The sequence below is a fragment of the Zootoca vivipara genome, chromosome 12, assembly GCF_963506605.1.
Source record: "Zootoca vivipara chromosome 12, rZooViv1.1, whole genome shotgun sequence".
NCBI classification, from domain to species: Eukaryota; Metazoa; Chordata; class Lepidosauria; order Squamata; family Lacertidae; genus Zootoca; species Zootoca vivipara.
Genome location: NC_083287.1, coordinates 30,722,068 through 30,749,197, shown reverse-complemented (window position 1 = coordinate 30,749,197; position 27,130 = coordinate 30,722,068). Strand labels below are relative to the sequence as shown.

The 27,130-nt window shown below is 43.6% G+C and overlaps 1 protein-coding gene across 1 annotated transcript; it reads left to right on the top strand.

The window, feature by feature from the left end:
* Positions 1 to 1,258: 1,258 nt before the first annotated feature.
* SDHAF3 (succinate dehydrogenase complex assembly factor 3) lies at positions 1,259 to 25,389 on the top strand. The gene is made up of 3 exons (XM_035130025.2): positions 1,259 to 1,342; positions 3,575 to 3,839; positions 25,078 to 25,389. Exons 2-3 carry the CDS (start codon positions 3,657 to 3,659, stop codon positions 25,279 to 25,281), a joined length of 387 nt encoding a protein of 128 aa, XP_034985916.1. The 5' UTR covers positions 1,259 to 1,342; positions 3,575 to 3,656; the 3' UTR covers positions 25,282 to 25,389.
* Positions 25,390 to 27,130: the final 1,741 nt, after the last annotated feature.

The window sequence follows — 27,130 nt, the reverse complement described above, 5'->3', positions numbered from 1 at the left end:
GAACAAGGGAGTGAAAGTGATTTATTTCATAGGCGCTGAAAGCTGGATAAGTTTCCGCTGCTACAAACTGCAATTAAGCTGTTATCTCAACTTCAGAAGGAAGAATTCCGAGATGTTTAGAAGCAGGCTGCGCAACGGGAGCGCACTGGACAGTTATTTGCTACGCAGCTTGGACTTGGATGCAGGCAAATAGATGCCTGACAAGCGTGCTAAGCAAGGAGTTTTTGCTACGCTTCTACAACTCTGCTTAATAATTTCCAGGTAAACTGATACAGTGTTGCAGCCAAAGTTTTTGTTTTTAAAGATTTACAAATTGGACCTGCAGCATTTTTAAAGCATGGCTTTCCCCCAAAGAATCCTGGGGACTGTAGGTGCTGGGAACTGTGGTTCTGTGAGGGGTAAACGAGAGTTCCTAGGATTATTTGGAGGAAGTTGTTCATTTAAAAGGCTTGCACCCTTTTAAATGAACAACTTTTAAATGAACCTTTTAAATGAACCTTCCTTCTGTTCAGCCGGCCATGCCCTTTAATGGCACTCCATTCCACCGCCTGTCAGCCAGCATACCAGGTCCTCACCGGGCTGGAAACCTCAGAGGGATGTAATAGTGACCTTTGAGAGGCAGTTTTATACATATTCGTTTTTGTTAAATCTATAAATTTCTGAAACTTTACTTTTATTTCGTATTTTGAACACAACTTCTCAAATTGGTGACAAAATTTGCAAAGCAAAACGCACGCTAAGTGAGATTTTGATGTGCCTGAACTTGAAACTTTTAAGAGACTTACATTTGAATGCCAGAATCCACAAGGTTATCCAAAATCATTTTGGGTGCTAAAAATGTTTTCTTTTGTATTTGAGAAAGATAATCAAAGGGGGGTGCTATTACTTGCTCTTGCAATTTAAAATAAATTTAGCAGTTCCGAGTGGCTCTTCATTTTTTTCTACATCCGATCTCGAAAAACTGAAGTTAGCAATTTTTTTGCGGTGTGTGTGTGTGTGAGAGAGAGAGAGAGAGAGAAAGTTTGCAGGCATGAGCGGATGGTGCCCTTTGGGGAACGCAATAAGGAGCAGGCGTCCTGATACCCAGAATGGCACAGAGCTTTAGGATGGCTCCTCCTCTCTTTAAAAAATACTGTAAACTTAATCGGTCTCCACTCCACTTCGGTCCCTCAAAGCGCAACGCAGGGGCGGAGCCGTCCTGCTCAGCCCTGCCCTCCTCCGAGGCGGAGCAAAGGCGCGATGCCGCTCCCCGGTGCTCCAGCCTCACTGCGCCGGCTCTAAGCCACCCGACCCGGCTGCGCGCTGCTCCTTCTCCGGCCTGCCCTTGGGAAGCGCCTTGCGGGTAACGAACTCGCGGCCCCGGGATCCCCCCGACGTCACCTTCCCAGACCCGGCGGTCTCAGGATCCGGCGCTGCAACGCCCGCCCCTTCCTTGCGCGCGTTTTAGAATGGCTCCCCCTCCCCCGGCTGCACGCCTTCCGATCACTTCTGGATCCCCGCCGTTTGGTGTCCGTAGTGGCGTCTGATCCGGAGTAACCGCCCCACTGTTCAGTCTGCTGCTCCGGGGGCTCCTTAGAAACACGCTCTGCTGCATCCCACTCGTGATTTTCGATACGTTTGCTCGGGAGTAAGCCTCACTGTGATCCGTAGGGCTCGCTCCTGAATCGGCCGCCCCTCGTTGCGCAGCCCTCTGCCGCACGCTTACTTGGGAGTAAGTCCCACTGGGGGTTGCTCTCAGGTAACGGGTCTGCAGCCTTCCATTGACCCCCCCGTCAGGTAAAGTGGGAGGGAAGCATGGGTTCCTCTGAAGGGCCTGCAGGTGATGTTGGACTCCAAGTCCCATTAGCCCCTCCCAGCGTGGCCAGTGGTGTGGGATGCTGGGAGTTGTAGTCCAGCAACATATGGAAAGCTGCAGGTTCCCTGTCCTTCCACTAGGGGGTGGTATTAATTGCTGTTTTTAATCCATCCAAGCTACAGTTAAAACTGAGCTTCAAAGTACAGTACAAGCTTCCACCACTGTATGATCAAAAACTGCTTAAGGATTATATATGAAAGTGTGGTTAAAGTTCCCATTCCATACTTGGGAAACGGCCTTATATGGAGCCAGATGATTGGCCCATCTAGCTCACTATTGTCTACACGGATTGGCAGGAACAAACTTGGTGAGGAGACATATATAGGATTGCCACACTGAAACCTCTCAAATGTGACTGGGTGGGCACACAGCAAACTAAGGCACTTATTTCACAGGGTTTTGCAAGGAACTGTTCAGACCACACGAAAACAGCAAGTGGAGTACAGTCAAACCTCAGTTCCCAAACTCAGAAAACCCAGAAGTAAATGCTCTGGTTTTCGAAAGTTTTTCAGAAGCCGAACGTCCGACGCAGCTTCTGCTTGAGTGCAGGAACTGATATATTTGATAACTGAAGTTTGACTGTAGCAAAATGTGTGCATCTGGTCTGTACTAGGCCACATTCACACCATACTTTTAAAGCACTATGGTGCTACTTGAAACATTCTTGGCTTACCCCAAAGCATTCTGGGGAATGTGGATTGTTAAGGGCACTGACAGTTGTTAGGAAGCCTCTATTCCCCTCAGCTATATTTCTCAGTGTGGTTTAACAAGCTATCCCGCTGGGGATTGTAGGCTCTGCAAGGGGAATAGGGGTCCCCTAACAACACTCCACATCTTTTAACAAACTGTGGCTGGAATAACCCTTCACTTAAAAACAAAGCCAAAGCACCTCCTATACACAGAGAGCCAGCCTAATGCTTCTCCCTAACATGCTAGCTTTCTGTGTACAGGGATTTTATTTAAATTTTGTGCAGAGACAAGCAGTCAAACACTTCAGTCCCCTTCTTTCTCTCTCTCCACCCTACTGACAGCCCGAAGTGCTCCAGTCCAGACACCGGTTTCCATGTCATCCCTAAGCCTCTCTGAGAATTAGGAATGTGGGGGATTTACCATGCGAGGACAATACAGTTATAGGCACGAACTCTGCCTCCTCCATTTTAATCACATTCTGAAGTGGGGACCCTCTGGCATCTGGGGGACTCCCTGAGCATTTTGGACAGAGTGGAGATAGCAGTATCCTCTCACTTTAAGCAGGGTTGACACCCCCCCAAAAAATAATCCTGGGGACTGTAGTTTGTTAAAGGTGCTGAGAATTGTCAGGAGACTCCTATTCCCCTTACAGAGCTGCAATTCCCAGAATGGCTCACCAGTCAATCCATTTCCCAGAGTTGTGGAAAGCTCTCTGGCTTAGTGAGACAGCATTTGCTTTTTCCCAGCTTTAATCTTCCACATTTCCAGTTAGAGCTGGAAAAAGATCGCTGTCTGAAAGCCCGGAGAGTTTTTTTTCAAAAGGATGGCTGCTTTCAGTTTGTATGTTGTTTCAGAAAGTGCAACTTAGATATAGACCTTTTAAATGCAAGCTCAAATCTAATTTCTTCCCTACCACCCCTAATTGTACCTTTAACACTTTCACCCCCAAGTCCAGCAGCAGGCATTTAACAAAGCTGCCCCTTCTCTCTCCTTCAGCCAACTTACTGGTCTTTGAAATTATTTCCCCAGGGCGAACATTGGCCCAGACGCAGCCAGCAACACCCCCCCCCCCAAATAGTCCTGTTTAGCCTGGTGGCATTTCTCAGCGGTTATGCCAGGCAGCCTAAACCATCATGTATCCCGGGTAAGGACTTTGTACAGGAAGATCCTGCAGTTGCACCGAGCATTGCCACTGGAGTTGAAGACCCTGGGAGACCAGTATGTGAAAGATGAGTTCAGGAGACACAGATCTGTTGGTCCTGAAGAGGCTCAGTGCTTCCTGCGGGAATGGGAGGCAAGTATCTTTTCATCTTCTGCTGCCCTGCTTCAGTTTGTTGGGGAAAACTTACTCACTGTACATTGTATATCTTATTGCCCTTTTTCACATATAAAGTTAAGCCAAACCATGGTTTAGTGTGAATGCTTAAACATGGGGGCTTCCAGAGAGGAGGTTGCACTTGTTTTGCTACCCCGGCAGTCCTTTTAGCAGACTGTGATGTTGCAACTAAGCCAAGGTCCAGCTAAGTTCATCATCTGAACACAGACTCATTGTTAAGCATTCTCCTCTTTAACAGCAGCAGCAGCAACAACAATAATTATTTATACCCCAGCCACTCTGGGCGACTTCCAACAAGCTGTAGACAAAGCTTACCGTGCCATGTGAACCAGGCCAGTGTCTGCTGGCCTTGTGAATACTCCTGTGTTAGAAGTGCATCTTTGTACCTGTCATTATTTATCTCCACTTTAGGTGTTGTTTTGCCAATTAACTGCAGGTTCCTTAAAGGATCTTTGTTAGTCAATATAGGAGGGAAAATATACACAGGTATATTTTTATTTGAACAGAATAGGAAAGCCTCCTCCCACAGCAACAACAAAAAACTCTCAAATAGTAAACATTCTTACAATGAGAAATAACCCCAAAGGAACAATTCCAAATAAATTATTCCCCCCCCCAACCAGACCTTCACCCACATGCAGCACCAGATCCAACCATAGGAAGCCCCTTTTTTCATCATTTGGTCCATCATCTTCTTCCTACTCAACCATGTTGTCCTGCACTATTTGTACCTGCCTCAACCAGGCAGGGCTGGATGTCTCCACGGCCGCCACCTGTACCAATTAGGGCTCCTAATCTGGCCAATCAAGTCCCAGCTGGGCCACGTTCAAGGCCAGGAATGCTCCTGCAAGGACTCGCAGGACGGGGTGGCTGCGTAAGGCCAAACCTACACATCTTCGATTTTTTTCCTTCCGCGTTTTCCACTACAGGTGTGCAGAAAGCTATAGAACCACTATTCATTTTCAGGTATGTCACTGCTAAAGACGCAAAGTTCTGGAAAGAAACCCAGAAAAATACGGAAAAACAGGTCTCCTCTCCCAGTTTCTCAGAGCTTAGAAACTGCTTGCGCTAATGAAACTCCCTGTTGCAAAATGCGCCTAGAACAGTGGGAGTTTCGAACACTGCTCTCTAGCCAGGAAAGCAAAAGGCATTTTTATAGTTCAAGGGCACATTCTGGCTAGGCAAAAGCACTCACAGAGGGCAAAAAGCATTGCATATTGTTCTTCCCAGCCTTGATTTTTTGGGGGGTGTGTGTGGTTGTTTTTAGCTTTGAAATAGCAGGGTGTCTTGGTTAGCGGGCTTATTTTTTTTAATGTTTTCAGGCTTGCTTTCAGATTAATGGGTCCTATCTTGAAAGCCACAGGGAAGTATTCATGCCAGAGGGAGGTATACAAACAAAGTATTGTTTGTTTATGAGGAAGTACTGCTCTTCAGGTAGATCCAATCAGCGGCATCTATTATTAGCACATCCTTCTTCCGATATAACACATGCTTACTTTTTAATTAAAATAATTGGCACTCTTTACAAAGAGGCAGTTGGCATGCGTGACTTGATCGTGGCTATTACCCAAGAGTGTTATTGAATTAACGTCGGTAAGTCACGCAGCCCGTAAGTCATGCAAAGCCCTGTGTGTGATAACTGCGTTTTGTTCGAGAAATTAATGATAACTATTAAAGGTAATACTTAATTCTCTATGGCTCTGGTTTATTGTGACAGAGATGAGCACAGGAAAGACTTGGACTTCTGCGCTTCCACTTCTCCCCATTTTTCTGGCATGCCCACTTTCGCTTCCATTTTTTTGACCAGCCATGGTTTAGCATTGCTAAACCCTAGACTGTGGTTAGTTGTTAACTGTGGTTCATCAACCATAGCTTGGCAGATTTGGAAGACGTGGCTAACCGTGGTTAATAAAAAGAATGCAAGTGGAAGGCGCCCTCTTGGAGGAGGGGAAACAGCAGCCTAATGTGCCTCCCCATTTTGAAGTTCAAAGGGGAGATTGTGCGGTTGTTGCTATAGTGATCTGCCCTGGCTTGATTTCCGAGTCAACATTTCTTCATCTCTGCAAGCCTTTACAGGATAAGAGAGTAAATTGCCTTTTTTGGCTGCATAGTTTAGTTTCTTACCACTCCAAGCTGAAAATTCAGTTATTTTGCAGAAAAAAGACACTGTGTAAGATAGAGTTGGCTAAAGTAGGCATGATGCAAAAGTGAGTCTACTGCCTGGAATTCTGTACCCAGAACCTCAGCTTACATATTGAATATAAATTATGCTGATTGGTCCATGTGCATCCATATACAGTGGTACCTCTACTTACGAATTTAATGTGTTCCAAACGCACATTTGTAAGTCGAAAAAATGTGTAAATCGAATCCCATAGGAATGCATTGGGAGAAAAAAATCGTAAGTAGAAGCAACCCTATCTAAAAATTCGTAAATAGAAAAAATCCTATCTAAACCACATCCAAGATGGTGGACGGAGCTCTATTCATAAGTAGAAACATTCGTAAGTAGAGTTATTCGTAAGTAGAGGTACCACTGTAACTTCTATGCATTATTTCCTTTGCAAAAGGAACTGGGAGTTACTCCAGGATTTGTGCTGAGTGAAGAAATACCAGCCCCACTAAAGACAAGAAGCATTGCTCAGGTTTCCTTTTGTTTCTAAGAATTTCATGAAACTGGACACATCCTCCCATGGTTTTCTATGAAACAATAAGTTATACAACACCCACCTTTTAAAATAGTCTCAGATCTCTTGTCTTGGAGGCTATCTTTAGACATTTTACTGTACGCCTACAAGTAATTATGTTATTCTTGCTCTCTTACTCAGTATTAAATGCTAAAAATATGGAAATGGAAATGAGAACACTTTATTTGTTTCTGGATCATAGGTAGGCCCAAGAGGGATTCCTGAAGGGGGAAAAGGGGAGGCGTTACATCGGCGGATGGAGTATCTGACAAGATAGCAGGGGGAAACCAATGCGGTACCCTCCAAATGTTGTGGACTACAGCTCCCATCATCCTTGACCAGTGGCCATTCCAGCTGAGACTGTTGGGAGTTGGAGTCCAGTAACATCTGTGTGCCTTATCACATTGGCTTCACCTGCCATTGAGGTTATTAGTCATCATGCTATATGGCAGTAGTCTTCAACTTTTTTCAGATCCAGGACTTACCTTTGACTCAAAGATGCATTTGGGAAGCCACTACCTAATTAATAGTTGTAGTGCTGCTGTTGCGATCAGGCTGTGACACCCAGTAAGTAGATCCTGACCCACCTGTTGAAGATCAGTGTTTGCTGCGCTCCCAACACCCCTGACCATTGGCTAATTTGGTTAGGGATTATGGGAGTTGTAGTCTAATAACATCTGAGGTCCCAAGGTTGAAGAGCCCAGGGGGGTCAAAGCAAGGGAGCAAAACACTGGAAAGGCATGGGAGTAATTTTTATTGTGGTCCTGGTCCGGAAGTGGCCACTTTCTCTTTCCTTAGACCAGGGTTTCCCAAACTTAGGTCTCTAGCTAGTCCAAAAACAGCTGGAGACCTAGGTTTGGTAAGACCTGCCTTAGACGAACATAGGAAGCTGCCTTATACTGAGTGGGTCATGCTATTGGTCTTATCTTGCCCAGTAGTGCCTGCACTGACTGGCAGTGGCTTTCCAGGGTTTCAAGCACGAGTCTTTCCCAGATTTACCTGAAGATGCCACTGGGGATTGAACCTGAGACCTTCTGCTTGCCAGGCAGATGCTTTGCCACTGAACTTCGGGTCTGTTCCCAAGGCAGTGGATGCTCCGAGGTCCCTAGAGCTTAAAGAAAAGGACTTAGATTAGGTAGGGCCTTTAGGACTGGGCCTGGGAGATGACAACCCCAGCTCCAGAACGACAGGAGAGAGGGTTTTTTAAATGGCAGCTATGCCACCACAACCAATTGACCGGTTTCTGCTAATGAAATGATGGGTCTTTTGTGGTGATGTTGTCCTATCAGTGTGCAGTTCCTGGAGCTTTCCACACGGTGGCACCAATGACCTTTGCCAGGCATTTCACAAGGCTCATGAGTCGCTGGGACAGATGTGGCCAAGGCGGGTCACGGCAACAGCTGCTGTGGCCTGTCATCGTGATCCGTAGCACGGTGGGGTTGATTAGCGCTGCTTTTGACCAGAAAAGCAAGCATCGCCAGATGCTTTGTTGTTCCGGCATCACCCAAAGGCTTCCATCAATGTGGAAACACGGGGATCTGCCTTCGACCAGATCAGACTTCCTGCCTGTCTAGCCCAGTGTTGTCTCCTCTGATCGGCAGGGACTCTCCAAGGGACTCACTCTCAGGCAGAGAGCCTTTCCAATTATCTATGATGTCAGGAGCAGAAAACCTGTTGCATTGACAGGTAGCACAGAGCGGAGTGAGGAGCCTGTAGCAATCCAGATGCTTGTGGACTCCAACTCCCATCCGCCCCACCCAACATGGCCAGTGGTCAAGGATGATGGGAGTTGTAGTTCATCACCTCTGTGCTACTCGTTCCTTTTAAGAGGAGATGCTGTGAGACCTTCTGCATATGCTCTGCTACTGAGCTATGGCCCATCCCCAAACCTTTTAGCTGTGATTCCTGCATTATAGGGACTTGAACTAGATTACTCTTTGGGTGCCTTCCAACTCTACAATTCTCGGTTTCTGTGATTTTTATATGCCCTTTAGAATAATAATAATGATAATAATAATAATAATTTATTATTTGTACCCCGTCCATCTGGCTGGGTTTCCCCAGCCACTCTGGGCGGCTTCCAACAAATATTTAAAATGTCACACATTAAAAACTTCCCTGAACAGGGCTGCCTTCAGATGTCTTCTAAATGTCAGGTAGTTATTTATCTCTTTGACATCTGGTGGGAGGGCGTTCCACAGGGTGGGTGCCACTACTGAGAAGGCCCTCTGCCTGGTTCCCTGTAACTTGGCTTCTCGCAGTGAGGGAACCACCAGAAGGCCCTCGGCACTGGACCTCAGTTTCCGGGGAGAATGATGGGGGTGGAGACGCTCCTTCAGGTATACTGGGCCGAGGCCATTTAGGGCTTTAAAGGTCAACACCAACACTTTGAATTGTGCTCGAAAACGTACTGGGAGCCAATGTAGGTCTTTCAGGACCAGTGTTATATGGTCTCAGTGCCATAGCTGCCAAGTTCTCCCCTTTTTAAAAGGAAATTCCCTTATGTTGAATAGGCTTCCTCGTGAGAAAAGGGAAAACTTGGCAGTTATGCTCAGCGGCCGCCACCAGTCACCAGTCTAGCTGCCACATTCTGGATTAGTTGTAGTTTCTGGGTCACCTTCAAAGGTAGCCCCACATAGAGCGCATTGCAGTAGTCCAAGGGGGAGATAACTAGAGCATGCACCACTCTGGCGAGACAGTCCGTGGGCAGGTAGGGTCTCAGCCTGCGTACCAGATGGAGCTGGTAGACAGCTGCCCTGGATACAGAGTTGACCTGCGCCTCCATGGACAGCTGAGAGTCCAAAATGACTCCCAGGCTGCGCACCTGGTCCTTCAGGGGCACAGTTACCCCATTCAGGACCAGGGATAAATAAATAAATGAGTTGGCTCTTAGTATAGGCTTCTGTATGCAAGCATGTGTTCTTCCTCTTAACTATAGTTCTTTCCCTTATAACTGCAACAGTCCTTTCATTTGAATACAATCGTTATAATAGGAATTAGGATGGGAGCAACAAAGCTAGGGTTTCAACATACGACTTTTCCTAAGCACTTTGGAGGCTAAATAATAGCCATCATAGCTTTACCACGTTGCTAGTGTGTGTATGTGAAAGAATTTTCCCTCTGGGAGATGTTTTTAGAAAGCTTTCTGATATCAAAAGCTCCAAGGCATCACAAAAAGGTCTCATTGTGATTTCACCGACATGGTGGAAAATTCAGTTGCACCTCTGAGTGTACATGCCTAATATATATTGATGGCGGTTTCTGTTTAGGATACAGTAAGTTTCTTTACTCAGCATGGGCTCCATTTTGCTGCGGGAACTTTCATCATTTATTTCCTTTGTATCGCCTCTCCCTTTCTCTGATTTTGCCATTTTTAAAATAATGATCTAAGCTAGTCTCTTCAGAATGAGTCTTCCGACTCACCCTGTCGTGGGGATTCGAACCGCCGACCTTCTGATCGGCAAGCCCTAGGCTCTGTGGTTTAACCCACAGCACCACCTGCTCCCTAAATAAACAATGTACTGTACTATAAAATAAATAAGACAGTGTTGTAGATGATAAAAATTAAAATTAATTTTTTTTCTTACCTGCCCTGATGATAGTCATTTTTTGGATTGGGGGCTTTTATCCATTTCCGCAGTCACTCAGTCAATCAATCAATCAATCAATCTCAATCGGTAGCTGAAGTGGGATCCACACAGTCAGAAAAACAAATTACAGTGGTACCTCGGGTTAAGAACGTAATTCATTCTGGAGGTCCGTTCTTAACCCGAAAATGTTCTTAACCTGAGGTACCACTTTAGCTAATGGGGCCTGCCTCCGCCACTGCACCACCGTTGCACAATTTCTATTCTCATCCTGAAGCAAAGTTCTTAACCCGAGGTACTTCTTCCGGGTTAGCGGAGTCTATAACCTGAAGTGTTTGTAAGCTGAAGCGTCTGTAACCCGAGGTACCACTGTAACTAAAAAAGCCTTAAAACAAAAAATGCTAAAGAAAAAAGAAAGAAAAAAGAAAGTTAGAAAACCAGAACACCTAATTCCGTTTTGCAGCGTTCGGGTTCCAAGTTGTTCATGAACTAAGCTCTTTGAAAACCGAGGTACCATTGTACTGCTTTGGTGTCCCCCTGCCCAACCCCCTGAAGCAGTTTTTCAGGGAGAAGAAATACTTGGAAGTCATAACATTATATATATATATATATATATATATATATATATATATATATATATGTGTGTGTGTGTGTGTGTGTGTGTGTGTGTGTGTGTGTTATTTTATTTTTAATTGAATCCTTTTGATGCTTATGTGTTTGCTTTCCTGTGCTCTCTTCAGCAGGAAGGGTGGGATGTTTTTATTAATGGTGATGAATTGTCAAAAAACACCACCATCCGGCCCACAACATTCTTCCTCTAAGCAGGAGCATGATCTACTGGCGGAACATATTACGATCCAGAGACGAACTATTTTCTTATCTGAGCATTAAAAGGATAATTGCTTCAATCCTTCACCTCTGATGTGTTTATGAGAATGCTGCAGTTCTTGTGTCTGTACCAGAGTCTTAGTAATATGCAAGCGCTTAGGGAAGAAAAAGACTTCTGATTCAAAGCCAACCGTTCTACCAAAATTGGACTCCCCCCTCCCCACAATCAGTGTCACAACTAGGCTTCAGTGATGGTATAAGGATTTAGTTGTCGGCTCTGTATCCCATTTTCTCAGATGCTCCTATCTATTCTCTTCCTTGCCTTGCGCTATCAAGTTCTCAAGAGCTGTCACTTTTACGTAGCCGTCTTCAGATTAGGGAGTGCTCTCTGTGGAATCTGAACGCAGTTCTAAAAGCTTTAATAGATACCTCTTTCTGAACTTCCTCCTCTGGTGTCAGGCTGTTTCCTGCCTATTAGAGAAGTAGCCCTACGAGCCATTACCTTAGCAAAAAAAGAGAGAGAGAGAGAGAGAGAAAAAGAGGCCCTCGGAGCAGGGCAGTCTAGCTATTACACAGAGAATAACTCTTGACTATTCCATAGAGACAGCTGCTCCCCACTCCCCCTCACCACCGTATTAAGGACTGTGATTGAATTGCTCTTTTCAAGAGAATTCATGTGTTCTTTGCAGCATCACAAACCTTCCCAATTGCTTCTGGTGACAAGTAAATGTAATGGGAGAGCATTTAATGTGTGAACTGTAGAGTTTCACTTCAGTTGCATTATATTCAGACCCCCAACATGGCATGGCAAGGAAAGGAAGCTGGTATACGATGAGATTATATTTTGGATGAAAAAGAAAACATTATTTGGAATGAAGAAGACATTATTAGACCAGGGGTCCGTCCAGCCAAGCTTCTCCAGCATGGGCTACAACGTGGGAGAAGAACATACAGTTCCGCAGTTGTTTTTGGACCACAGCCTCCATCACCCTTGATCGTTGGCCATGCTGGTTGGGTATGATGGGGATTATAGCCCCAACAACATTTAGGGGCCCAAAGTTGGGGGAAGTCTGATCTATTCCGTATGAACACATGAAGGTGTTTATCCGGAGCCAGGCCATTGGTCCATTTTGCTCAGTGTTGTCTCAAAAGGATGGATTTAAGTATGGCTAGGTATATTAGAACTTAATAAGAGCTTCCTGGATCAGGGCAATGGCCTGTCTAGGCCAGCATCCTGGTCTCACAATGGCCAACCAGTTGCCTATGGGAAGTAACAGCACATAGGTTGACCAACACCTAGTATGCTGCTTCCAAGAGTAAGGTAGAACATAGCCACTTGTACTGATTGATCGCCTTATCCTCCTTGAATTTGTCTCTTGCCAAACTCGGCAATTCCTTATTAGACTTGAGAAAGACATAATGGATTGACACATTAATTGTTCCCTTGGCGGAGAATAAATATTTAATTTGATAGAGAATTAAACACATTTTCTCTCACTTGGCACTTTGAAATAGATGATGCCATGTTGGATATTATTCATTTTGGGTTTAATTCATAGGTTTGAACGTGTTTGCATTTTTTTAAAGATAAAGAGTAGCATTATATCGCTGCGTGTTTGACAGAAATAGCTTGTACATGCACACACACACCCCAACTTATGCGCGGTTGACTCGCGCATACATGCGGCGCTGGGAAATAAATACATAAATTCCGAGCTGATATGGCAAGAGAGGGCCGGGAAGTCCTTGTGGCTTGCGAGGAGACCCTCCCCAGAGCCCGAAGATGACACCAGTGAGCCAGAAAGGACTTGCAAGGCCTCCCAAATGGTGCGCAGGAGCTCTTGTTGCTGCCACACTACCCCGCTCAACAGCTGCATGTACTGCAGCAGACTCCCCGCTTACACACATTTCACTTATGCACGCAGAGGCCTGGAACATAACCCTCTTGTAAGCGAGGAGTCGCCTGTGCTACAAAGATTACAGCAACACCACCCCACACACCCCACAGACACCCCCCCATCTGATGAAGTTTACACAACACTCTGATTGCCTACACTTCTTCAGGGGAGGGCAACCTGTGTTCCTCAAGATGTTTTTTGGACTCCGAATCCCAGCATGGCCAGGGGTCAAGGATGATGAGCACTTGGTGCTGGCAGGATCTAAATGGCCGCTGGTTCCCTCCTGCTGCTCCACCCTGGGATTTTTTTGAGGGGGGAACAAGGTTCAAGAACCTATCCTCGCAACACTGACACAAAAACTCTGCATGAAGAAGGAGAAGAAGAAGAAGAGGAGGAGGAGTTTGGACTTGATATCCTGCTTTATCACCCGAAGGAGTCTCAAAGTGGCTAACAATCTCCTTTCCCTTCCTCCCCCACAACAAACACCCTGTGAGGTGAGTGAGGCTGAGAGGCTTCAGAGAAGTGTGACTAGCCCAAGGTCACCCAGCAGCTGCATATGGAGGAGCGGGGAAGCGAACCCGGTTCACCAGATTACGAGTCCACCGCTCTTAACCACTACACCACACTGGCTCTAAGTACACTAAGCAAAAGAATGAAAGACCACCGTCCACTTCTTTCTTCCCCCACCTCTCTCCCCTGATTCTCTCCCCGCCAACCTCACAATGTCTGTGAGAGCAGCGTCTCACACTGACCTGTAGAAAGGACTCTATGAACTGAAAACAGATATGTCGTATGTACCTTCGTTAAAAGTTGCCACAATCTGAACATTTCCACATCAGTTTGTGATTATATATTTTTAATATACTGTATACATGTTCTGTATGCAGTATTCCTTAATATGAACAATTATTTCCCCCAAATAAAATTGCATCGTGTTCCCCCCCACTAATATATGCATTTTAATGCACACTTTACCTTAGCATGTGCATTTTTATACTCACTACTGTACATGGTTGGAGAATGGAACTGCAAAATTCAGAGAAATGTCTTTAAATGTGAACTGAACTTCTCCCATTCCTGTACCAGGGCCATGATTGTGCCTGGTTTTCCCTGATCCTGACTTTTGCCATATTTCTCATCTGATCTGAGTATATGTATACACGTGTTAGATTTCTGTGTGGTTCATGGCTGCTATTTTCCTATGTGTATAACTCTTTGGATCTGGACGCATCTATCCGGGTAAATATTTTGTAGATGTTGCTTTATAGAATCTTTTAGCAGCTGAATTAATAGCAAAGAACTGCATGTGAGCTTAGTTGGTGGAAAAACGATAATAGTGTGTAATGGGTTTTAATTGCTGCGTGAATAGGTGCTTAGAATTTGGTTTGTGGTCTCTGCTTAGTGCCTTTGTTCTTTTGCACCATCAGATGTGTTCAGAGTCAGCTCTCTTGTTGGCTTCGTCATGCTCTTCTCCTAATTAGTCTATCCCATTGGTTAATTAAAGCTTTCCAGAGTGTAGTATGCCTCGCAGTGCCTGCCAGCCTCTATAAACATACAAGGTACGTTCCCCCACTCCCCTCAATGTATGCATTTGTTTGCATTTCTGTCCAGATAGCATCGAAACAGTTCCTTAGAAACTGGAACAAAGGAGGTAATTCTGAGAGCGGTAGCAGTAAACATTTCTCCAGGAAGATAATGAAATTCCAAATTGATGACACTTTGGCTTTTTAGATAAAATTGTTTTGCAGATATTGTACGCAAGAAAAACCAGTAGTCCTATTTCTGTGTGTGTGTGTGTGTGTGTGTGTGTGTGTGTGTGTGAATACATTACTAAAATTAATTCCCTGCAACTGTGTGAGAGTATATATATATATAGTATATATATATATATATATATATATATATATAACAGAAAAAACGAAAGTAGTAACTAATTTCTTGTGCATAAAGGAGTAACCCAAAGGACTAGGTCTGCAGCGTCCTGAGTCACTTTAAATACACACACATATACACCCTTGTGCACATTATTGAAACAAAGCATGTTTTCTATCTTACTCGTAATCCTGTACTCAAACACGAAAAGTCAGTTGATCATTATGGTGTCAGAAGCCTGCAGCCAATAGAAGGAATGATGCGCTTGCCATAATATATTGAGGTTCTATGAAAGAGAGTTATCCCAGAGCTGGAAAAGAGGTATCCTGTCAGTACTGGGATATTGCAGCAGGACCTAGCCCCCTGTCACACATCGAAAGTGGTGAAGAAATTCATGACAGAGCAGCAAATACAGGTACTTGATTGGCCAGGGAATTCCCCACACGTAAATCCCATTGAGAATTTGTGGGCTATATGCAAAAGTCGCCTCCGTGCTGTAGACTGTACGGCCATGGAGAAGCTCATTCAGGTGCTGATTCATGTACAGGGATCCGAAGATCAACAGTGACTGCTTGAAACTAATAGACTCCACTCCAAACTGTTTTAAAATTCTGCTTAAAAATAGCGGTGGTCATATCGGTTAATAATGTATGTATATGTGAGTTTTGTACAATAAACGACATTGTTTGTTTCATTTAATTTGCACAAGGGTGTATGTAGAATATGTTTACTTGGAAGTAAGCGCCATTGATTGCAGTGGAATATAGTCTTTCAAGGATCTGTGCTTGGAGTCAGTCCCTAACACCCCATCACTCCTATGCACATTTATTTTGAAGTAAGAGGAAGTGGTTTAAAGTGCTGGAAGAAGCACGTTCCCTGATGGGGAAGTTCTTAGTGTAGCCAGTCCCAAGGGTGCTGCCAGGGAGCTGTGTTTTCAAAGGAACAACCAGGAGCTCCCTTTAACTGTAGCTGTGTCCATACCTGCCCCAAACCCGGTGTCACCTGATGTCAGGTGTGGAGAGGTGTGCAGGGCAGGTGGGCATGGTTTTATGTGCTGGGCCAACCAGGCTGCAGACCACAGGTCCCCTACCCTTGCTATAGGCTAAAACCAAAATGTTGGTGTATCTAAGTGAATCAAAACTCATTAATATGACACGCCATGCTTAACTTTTCTTAGTTCAGGGCTGCAAAGGTAGAGAACGCTTTATTGTATGAGAGTAAGTCACGTTGCTATGGCAGCTAAGGCAGAGGAGAAGGAAGCTGAGATTTCTGTTTTATTTCTAAGAAGGTGTATTCATTTTAAACACTCCTTTATTTGCAGCTTCCGGAGCTGCATAGTTTTTCAGGAGGCAGGGCCCACACATTGTTTGATTGCTGTCAAGAGCTTAAAGAGTATTTGAAAGCTTTTCCTTTTTCGAAACTTAAAGGGGGGGGGGCAGGCTTAACCTTACAACTTCGTATTGAAATCCAGGCATGACGAATGGACTCCTGCATATAAATGAATTAACATTGGCATAACATTTTATCTCTTTGGAGCTCTTCTGTGCTTCTTCATAACCAGTAGTCATTATTGTGTTTCCTGTATATTAAGTTGGAAATTAGAAATATTCAGTATTTAACAGCACAATTTGTGCGGGTTTCACTTGGAAATGTTGAATGGGGCTCCTTGCAGGGAAGGTGGGCTATAAATCTAATAAGAAATAAATGACACATGGAGAAGAATGGTGCTTTGCTTCTCCAGGGGGAAATCCATTGGGAAAGTGCAGGATGCTTGGAAAGGCAAATGATGCTTTGAATTGCTATTTCATGGTGTATGGCAGAGATGGATAATCTCTCCAGATGTTGGATGACAACTCCCATCATCCCTGCCCATTGGTTGGGGGGGGGCAAAGGGAGTTGGCGTTCAACAGTAGCTGGAGGGTCACATATTCCCCATCCATGGGGTATATAAGTAGAGTTGCCACATAACAACCTGGGTGTTGGACATACAGCCAGTGATGCAGTAGATGAGATAGCTGCACCTGCTTCCACCTGGCCCCTCCCTGGTCCCTTCATCTGTCTCTTTCTTCTTCATCTGCTTTGTGTCTCTTGGCACGTTAGGCAGAGGGATAGGTAGCAAGCCCAAAGAGGGAGTACATAGGAGTTGCTGCAGCAGCTCATATCCTCAAGCATCACACATCTACAGGTGCCCAGGTAGCATGCTACAGAAAGCTCAAAATATTTGGCAATCCTATTTTTCTTTAATACGATGGTTTAGGAATACTTTACACCAGAGCTTTGCAAATCGTTCATGTTAGTGACACACTTTTTCGACATGCATCATTTTGCAACACAGTAATTCAGTTTTACTAGCAAACCAGAGGTTAAACTCACTCCTTTCCAGTCCTGGGAGGAGCACGGGGAGCGTCTGTGTGACACACCTATACACTGCAGAAGACACACTAACGTGTTGTGACATAGAATTTGGAAAGCTCTGCATAGGCCAATCCCTTGGATGTGCACATTGCAACAAAAATGTAACACACTTATTTGGTTTCTGTAGTCAGTAGGATTTATTTTTTCATACTGTCCCCCCCAAAAAGGCAGTGTTGCAATTTGATTAGATATCCTTCCCCGTGATCATTTCTCATGCATCTGGCCTCTCCCTGCAATGAATCTTTGTGACAGTAAAAGCAGAACTCAATTCTCTGTGGAAATAAAAGATTTGTTCTTGACAAGAGCGAGACTGAATACCGAGTCAAAGCAATATATGGATTATATGAGTTGAAAGTGCCACCTGAAATCAGTAATATTTATATTTTGGATCTGGTACCCGGAAAGCTCCGGTGTTGGCTTGGAAACAGTATTTTCTTGGCAAATTTAAAAGCATACTGGAATAGGAGCGAGGGTTTCAAGTGCATACTGAAAAAAAAAGAAACAATCTTTTTGCAGTTAGGAAAGTGATGGGGAAATCCATTGAAAAGTGTGGTATGAGCAAACAATTAACAGGGGAACTCAGTGCAAAACAAGATTTTACACAGGAGATGCAGGAATGGTCTTCCTGACCACAGGAAGCTGCAGGATGCTCTACATTCGCCCCCTTCTCAAGCAAAAGACCACCCCACAGTGTCAAAAAACAGTGTGCATATTTGCATGAAACGTGTAGTTAGACTTCAGCTGAAAACAAGGTGGTCAAAACAGTTTCAGTAGACCCCAAGCTAAGTTTTAAAGGAAGCTCTCCTATTCTTTTCACCAGTGCTTGTTGTGGATTTGTACAGTGGAAATATTTTCACATGATTTGGGAAAGTTCTTTTACCCAATAAGCATGTGCTTATTTCTTGAACACTCCCGCAGGGTTTTCTGTCTGACTTGTTCAGTATTCTGGTGAGATACAACTCAGCTGCTGTGTGTTCTTCGGCATTAGCATGTGGAGTACTTTGAAATACCCAGAGTGCGGAAGTGATGCTTTTCAAAGCTCCAAATGTCTTTGAACTGTGCAAGCCTTTCTATCAATTGAATTTTTAAAAGGATCCCCAAATTAGTACGGTACTAAATTCTTTTTTATTTTCCAATGGACTGGAAGCATCCAGTTTCCTTTTGGTTTCTTTGAACATCCCAGCCTTTCTGTTTAAGGGTGGAGAGCTTCATACCTGGCTGGTTTTCTTCTTGACTGTGGAACACTGAGAACTAAGTTTCCTTCAGTACTTAGTTGTCATTGACTTCAATTGCTCAAAGACTGAAAGTAAGAAACTTGAGCATAACACTTCTAGGCACCAGCAATCCTTTACAAGCAGTGGAACGAGAATTTGTTTGATACTTGAATTTCTGGGCAGATCCACACATTTTTTCCCCGCCCAACTCCTTGGAGGTATTGGTGGATTCAGGCAACCTTCCCCACTTCCCCAATACGTCCTGATATTTGTAGTTTCCTGTGGGCAGGAATCAAGTACAGTTAGGTTGTCTGAAAGGCTCCTATAAGTAACGGAATCCATAGGTGCCAGAAAATGAAATGAGACCTCAATTTACACCAGCTTGCGGTTGCAAGGTTAATGCTCATTTTCAAAATCATCTATGATTTTATTCACAATTTTCAGAAGCGGCTTGACTGGAGGAGATCACTGATACTTACTGGGAGGCACAAGACGGTGGCGATGAGACCATCTATTGTCCCTGCCAACTCATTTGCACTGCACTGACCTCTCTGCCATTTCTATGCCCCACCTCTCTCCTAGTAAGCAGTAACTACCCATCTGCCAGAAAAGTGGCATAGCAGCACTTGTGATAATTGTATCTGTACTTTTAATGCAGATTAACCATAACTTGTTGGGCTCATTTAATCAAAGCTGGAAGCAAAACAATCTGCATTGGACAAAGAGGAACTAGGATGGAGTACATGAGTTTGGGAGGAGGCTAGACTTCTTTCCACTAAGAAATCCAAACACAAACAACACAATAATTTGATTTTCTCAGGGCAAGAGCAGTGAGGGAGACTGAAGCTCATCTCTGATTGCTTCCATACCCTTATTTGTCTTGAATGAGAAAGTGGTATTAAGTAGGCTCCCCCTTCCCATCATGCCTCATTGCTGATTCTCATAAGTAAATCTATGAGAAATGCCTCTGCCGTCCACATCGTTCCCACACGGTGTTGACTGATGCTGCTAAGGATCAAGGAATCAGTAATGACACTTGTGACATGGTTTGATAAAAACTGTCTAAATGTGATGAGACAATCAATGGGGTTGGCAAATATCCACAGTGGATGGATGGAGTGCGGTCCTTGTTTACTTAAAAGCAAAGGAAATAAACACACAGAAAAGCATTCTGTCCTTTGCCAAACCAGGGGGGAAACCCACTCACCCCGTGATACGTTTAATAGATTCATTTCACTAACAAAGGCAGCTTGAAATAACCTGATGATAAATTGCTGTTGGTGACTTGGTACAGGAGTTCAAATTGAAATGCAAAGTAACTGTCATTTCAAATTAGCTTCATTAATTGATTCTATAATTTGATCTACTTAAGTGTTTCTTTTGAAATCTTAATACATCCTTTTAAATCGCTTATGGAGTGTGGGCTGCTGTGAAGTTGTAGCCATTGCAAAAGTGAAAAGAAAATACAGCAAGTTAACCCGACGGGCTGGTAATGTTTCTAGCGTTTACTGTTATCAAAATACATCTGTAAGATGAAGGGCAGTGAGGCTTATGAAGATTACTTTGTTTGAAACAATGGCTTCAGAATGCATCTATTGACAGGATATATGATTAGGTTAAAAAGATAAGAGAATCAACGTTGTTGGAAAGAAAGCTGCTAATAAAATTTCTTAAAGGTGCACCTTAAGAAGGTATTAGCCGAGCATACAATTGTATAAAGGATATGATGAATGTATTCTTAAAATGTCTGGTCCCTTGGAGTGGCTGGGGAAACCCAGCCAGATGGGTGGGGTATAAATAATAAAATTATTATTATTATTATTATTATTATTATTATTATTATTATTATTATTATTACACTGGGATGGGGAAGAATTTTCAGGCTGAGAACAGCCTTCTGAGAACCACATGACCATGGCGAGTGATACCACTGGCAAAATTAATGTGGGGCAATGAACAGGACCATTATCCACTCTACCCTCGAATCTCTCTGTCCAGACAAGCAGGAGGCATTATCATTGTTCAAGGTCAGAGCCAGGCAAAACCATTTGATAAGGGAGTGGAGAAGGGCTGGGAAGCGGTGTAGCCATGAGAGAGTTACATAGACATAGGCCAGTTGAAAACAGAATTGGATGGCCACATTTGGCCCCAGGCCTGAGGTTCCCAACCTCTGCTGTAGTCTGTATGCTGGTATTTTTTATTTGCGTTGATAGGAAGGATGTATCTTTATCATCTTCTTCCACTTCACATACTTACGTTATAAGAAAGTTATCCAAAATTTAGAGCACAGTTAGTTACGCACACATGCACAAAATAGAAACTAAAGAAGCAATGGGACGTAAGTGTGCACAACTGCGTGTGAGTTAATGGGTTTTATTGGTAAATATCTTCTTCTTTGGCGATCACTCGTAGCCGAGTAAGATTGTCTTCCATAAACACAATTTTAACAATGGGTCCGTAAGTGACTGTGGAGGCCAGTTCTGGATCCACACGTCCTTCCACAGTGTGGACATTGGTTTCCAGGCGGGAGTTGACACGGTGTGGATTTGTCAAGCGTGCCTTCCACTTGGCACGTTTCTCCCTTGCATCCTGAGATTGAGTTTCTTCAAAGCCCATGACACCTTTGATAAAAGCTGTTCTCCAACTGGAGCGCTCGCAGGCAGTGTTTCCCAGTTGTCAGTGTTAATATATTGGTAAATATATACATTATAGGATCATGACTAGGGATTTAAGACTGATCCAGAATGGGTTTGGATAGAATACTTCGGGAATCAAACTGAACATACCAAAATGTAGTTGGCAGCTGATATTAGAACTACAAACAGTGATGCTTCTCTACTGCCCATCATGTGCCTTCTGCGCCAAGGGCCTTCTGGCGGTTCCCTCGCTACGAGAAGCCAAGTTACAGGGAACCAGGCAGAGGGCCTTCTCGGTAGTGGCACACGCCCTTTGGAAGGCCCTCCCACTAGAGGTCAAAGAGAACAACAATTACCAGACCTTTAGAAGGCATCTCAAGGCAGCCCTGTTTAGGGAAGCTTTTTAATGCTTGATGAATTTCTGTATTTTAGTATTTTGTTGGATTCCGCCCAGAGTGGCTGGGGGAACCCGGCCAGATGGGCGCGGTATAAATAATAAATTATTATTATTATTATTATTATTATTATTATTATTATTATTATTATTATGTTTTAACTACCTGAAGTGTGAAGCTGTTTTCAACATGGGAAACAGCAGCAGATAAATAAATATATAAGGGGAGGGGGGAGAGAACCATCACAAACTTTCGATAAATTATCTGTGAAAATAGTCAATAGTTCCTACATTTTAAATAAAACAAGTCCCTCATTTTCTCATTCGCTTCATGGCTACCATGGCAACAAACAGGAATATAAACAGAAGACCCTGCCACGCTGCAATTATAACGCCATGTCTGTTCAATGCCACCATTACATATCCCCCTTAATAAATTCTGCTCTAATATTAGAAGCAGCTGGAGCAAAATACACAACTGCTTCTGTGTATAGGACACAATTATCACCAAGGAAATAAAGAATCATATAGACAAAGGTCAGATCTTGCCTAATTGACCTCAAGATAGGAGGACAGAATATCAGGTAATGCAAAAGATGTTACACTCCCCCACACTTATAAATAAACTTAATTGGCTGGCATCATCACCGTCAAACACTGAGTGCAAAAGTAGTGGTGGTTAGACTTTCTTCTCCTTCCTGTTACAGGTAGGTAGCCATGTTGGTCTGCTGTAGTCGAAACAAAGTAAAAAAAAATCCTTCCAGTAGCACCTTAGAGACCAACTAAGTTTGTCATTGGTATGAGCTTTCGTGTGCATACACACTTCTTCAGATACGTATCTGAAGAAGTGTGCATGCACACGAAAGCTTAGTTGGTCTCTAAGGTGCTACTGGAAGGAGTTTTTGTTTGTTTGTTTGTTTGTTTCTCCTTCATGAACCACTTGAAAATTGCTGAGGGACTTGACGGACCACTTAAATGATTTTTCTGCCTGTTGTAGCAATTGTAATGCGCTGGGCAAGAGCCTGCATGACTTTCAATTGTATTTATATTGCTTCTTTTATTGATTGTATATTGTACTTTATTGTATTACTGTTTGAATTCCGCAGACTTCAGATTATAGCACAATAAAATGCAATATAACAAATAAAAGAACCAATAAAAGTGCAATTAAATATCAGTATGAATATTTAATGCAAGGAATGTGCCATCTCCCGTCTTTGACCACAAATCCATAGACACGTTGCAGATCATCTAAATAAAGCAGAGGTCCACGGACCACAGTTTGGGAACCTAAAGGGTTTATTTTTATGTTTTAAAAGCCAGCTATTTGTTTTTTAATTGAATTATATACCGCCCTATACCTGGAGGTCTCAGGGTGGTTCACAGAACAAAATCAAAATATAAAACCACAAAATATATAATCAAAATAAAACAACCCAATAACCCCCCCCCAAAAAAAACCCCCAACACACCACATTTTAAAAGGGCACAGGATGTCAATCAAATCAACCAAAGGCCTGGTTAAAAAGGAACATTTTTGCCTGGCGCCTAAAGGTGTATAATGAAGGCGCCAGGCGAACCTCTCTGGGGAGAGCATTCCACAGATGGGGAGCCACTGCAGAGTAGGCCTGTTGCCACCCTCAGGACCTCTCGAGGAGGAGGCACACGAAGAAGGGCCTAAGATGATGATCTCAGGGTCTGGGTAGGTGCATATGGAAAGAGGCGGTCCTTGAGGTATTGTGGTCCTGAGCCTTTTTATAGGTTGAAACCAGCACTTTTAATTGGGCCCTGAAACTAATTGGTAACCAGTGCAGTTGGACCAGGATTGGTGTAATATGCTCAAAATGTCTTGTTCTGGTGAGCAACCTGGCCGCTGAATTCTGCACTAGCCAAAGTTTCGGAACCGTCTTCAGAGGCAGCCCTACATATAATGCATTGCAGTAATCTAACCTTGAGGTTACCAGAGCGTAGACAACAGTAGTTAGGCTATCCCTGTCGAGATAGGGACGTAGCTGATGGAAGGCACTCTGGGCTACTGAGGCCACCTGAGCCTCGAGCGGCAACAAAGGATCCAGGAGTACCCCCAAGCTACGAACCTGCTCCTTCAGAGGAAGTGTAACCCCATCAAGAGCAGGTGATCTCCCACCTGTCTGGTCTAGGGAACCACCCACTCACAGTGCCTGGGTCTTACCTGGATTGAGCTTCACCTTGTTGGCTCTTATCTAGTCCATTACTGAGGCAAGACACTGGTCCAGCACGTCCACTGCCTCACCTGCAGATGAAAAGGAGAAATAGAGCTGAGTGTCATCAGCATACTGCCGACAACGCCTCCTGATAATCCCACCCAGTGGGGCGTTAAAACAAAATGGGGGATAGGATTGAGCCCTGCAGAACCCCACATTGAAGGTTCCACGGGGCTGAAAAGCATTCCCCAAGCAACACCCTCTGGGAATGACAATCCAAGTAGGACTGGTACCACCGCAACGCTATAGGTTGTATGTGTGGAAAGGATGTTAAATGCATAGAGCCATTTTAAACCCCCACCACCAGCAACAAAAAACCTAGGGTGATGCATGGTCTCAGCTTTCCAGTGCTAAATTGAAAAGCTGTTTCTGAATTTCAGGACCACAATGGCTATGGGGATGTTGACTTGCTTGAGCCCTGCATCTTCAATGCCCCATTTCCCACTCATGAGAAGTTTCATTTCTACTTTGGCTTTGGCAAAGTAATGGAACAATCCACAGATTTCGTCAGTGTTGCTATAATACATTCATTCTAGGTTCAGCTTCAAGGGGGGATTTTTGCTTTTCATCTATACGGTGTTTTTTGACTACAATAAGAGTTCATTTCATATTATTTTAAAAAAATATTATTGCCCTACACTGTTATTTTCACCATCAATATTTACTGTTTCTTACATTGTTTTGAGGTCCTATTGATCTGGTTTATGGATTCTGAGGCCCATTTTCCTGCCGTTATATATGATCTTGACAGCATGAGTAGTGAAAACTCAATGGAAAACAGCCCCAAATCTTACACTGGACTATTGGTTCCACTCCCTCTAGAATATAGCCATGATGGAGAAAGGTACACAGAATCTGAGATTTTGACATGGACTAGAACCCTCAGACACTTTTTACATGATTTGGAATTCCTTTAGTTACATATACATCAGAACCATCATTTTCACGACAATCATCAGCACAAGCCTGACAAATCTGGAACTATACTTGGCAACCAAATAACACTAACATTATTTATTTAACTCTTATCCCTGCTTTTCTTTCTTTCATGACCGGCACTTTGTTACCTAACCCATTTATTTTAGGTGCCTGTTTTATAGTTCTGCTTTTTGATGTTTTAATTTTCACTGGTTAATAAAATTGTTCCCTCAGCTTTGTATACATTCTAAAATGAAATTTTTTTAAAAAATCCTCTACAAATAAAAAGGAAAATAATTACCAACACCTCCTCCTTCCAGCAGCTCCCAGGTTGTTCAGAAGAGTCCCTGCCCTTTAAGAGTGTTTTTTTTTTAGGGGGTCTTAGGCTCAGGGAAGAGAAGAGAAACGAGCGAGAAGCTTTCATCCTTAGTGAACTTCCTTAACGTGGGTCCAATCCACAATCACACAATCACTGAAGCATTTCCTCTTTTTCTGTCTTTTTAGAACTATGCAGCGACGCTGTTGCAACAAACTCACCCAAAGGCACAGAACTGTACAAGTCCGCCTCGTTTTGGATCCCACCTCCCGGAAGAAAAGCTTCATGCCCTACGAGATGAGCAAGTTGGGCAGCTCCAGGAACTGATGCAAGAAGCTACCAAACCCAAGAGACAGTTTAATATTTTGGATGACACAGATCACAAAAATTGACATATTACTTTGGATATGCTTTAAGTAGGGTGGTGGGGTTTTTTTGTGCTCTTTAGCTCTGTTTTGGAAAAGATTTTCACTCCGAAGAATAAATGAAATTGATGTTCACCCTTTCTGTTTTATTTCAACCTCCAGGAATACGTATGACAAATATTTAGAAATACACATGGCCCCATTTATATTAATTACAGCCTAGCTAGTATTTAGAATAAAGGAACATTTTGGTCGTGTTAAATTTGTCAGATCCTGGGGCGGTGGTAATAGCGCAGGGATTAAAACTAATGTCTTTGTGCTAAGGCTGGATTTTCTGGGCAGAGATCCCATCCCCAAATGCTTGAATAGCCCTTCCCAGGGAACTCTGGGAATTGTTGCTCTGGGAGGGGAACAGGGGTCTCCTATCATCTCTCAGCACCTTTAACAAACTGCAACTCCCAGAATTCTTTTGTGGAAGAAGAAGAAGAAGAAGAAGAAGAAGAAGAAGAAGAAGAAGAAGAAGAAGAAGAAGAAGAAGAAGAAGAAGAAGAAGGAGGAGGAGGAGGAGGAGGAGGAGGAGGAGGAGGAGGAGGAGGAGGAGGAGGAGGAGGAGTGTCGATTTGATACCCCGCTTTATCACTACCCGAATCTCCTTTCCCCTCCTCCCCCACAACAGACACCGTGTGAGGTGGGTGGGGCTGAGAGACTTCAGAGAAGTGTGACTAGCCCAAGGTCACCCAGCAGCTGCATGTGGAGGAGCGGGGAAGCGAACCCGGTTCCCCAGATTACGAGTCTACCGCTCTTAACCACTACACCACACTGGCGTCTGCAATGATACATAGTAGAAATGACCAGTGATTTGTTTTGAATGATCTTATTCAGAAGTATGTCAGTTTGTCAGAAAGCTGCATTAGTTATAAAAATATGTATGTTTGTATATATATATATATATATATATATATATATATAATTCTTTTGTTGATCTCTTGTCTGCTTTTTCACTCCATCGATCAACAGCCTGTGGACAAAAAATAGCAGTTATATCATTGAATCCATGACTGCACAGTTTCTTACACAGGAGTTCTGCTCTAATACTGATGTTAAAAATGAAATTCCAACTCTACAATTCTTTGAGTCTACGGCATTTTAAATCTTCATCTTCTGGAGTAGCTAAGACTCCAATATCGACGTTTGGAAGGAAGAATCTTTGGGTCGTCATTATTATGCTGAAGTTTTATGTCATGGCAGCTAATGTTGGTATTACTTTTTCTCTCCTAATTACAAAAACCATTACATCTGTACTTAATTAGCCTCATATTTTTGTACTAATTACTTTCACATGCCATTGACTGCTGTTAATGCCTTTTTTGGATGGTGGCAAATGACATTTTTCATTTATTCATGTTCAGTTTGACTACACTTTCTGCCTCCTAAATTTGTAGCACAGCAGAACATGAGCCCCTTTCAGGCATTCCGCATGTGGTACCGAATGCATGAAGTAGCCAGTAAGAATGAGTGGATAGCTCTGCCCCAGAGGCCTGTGCCTCTAGCAGGTGTGTGATCGGCTCCAGTCTGAAGGGGATCTACATACTGTAACACATATATCAGGATGGGGAACCGAGTCAATCTGGGTTCCCAGGCCCATGCAGGGAGGCCTAGTAGACTTGACACACATGATAATATGGATGATATATCTGCTACAATGTTTGGCAGTAAATGTGCCTTCCCTCAAGATCCCCACTTCTGTCGTACTGTATTGCGTCTTCCCAGAACAGAAGGTTGTATCCAACTAAGTTCTACTCATTGAACTTACTCTACTCATAACCTATTGAACTTAATGGACTTAAGTTAGTCGTCTTCATTCATTTCAGTGGGG

Bases quoted from the DNA above. Each gene is read 5' to 3' on its own strand.
- SDHAF3 (XM_035130025.2), top strand. From the start codon at position 3,657: ATGCCAGGCAGCCTAAACCATCATGTATCCCGGGTAAGGACTTTGTAC. The intron at 3,840-25,077 runs GCAAGTATCTTT...CTGTCTTTTTAG, and splicing joins GCTTCCTGCGGGAATGGGAG to AACTATGCAGCGACGCTGTT.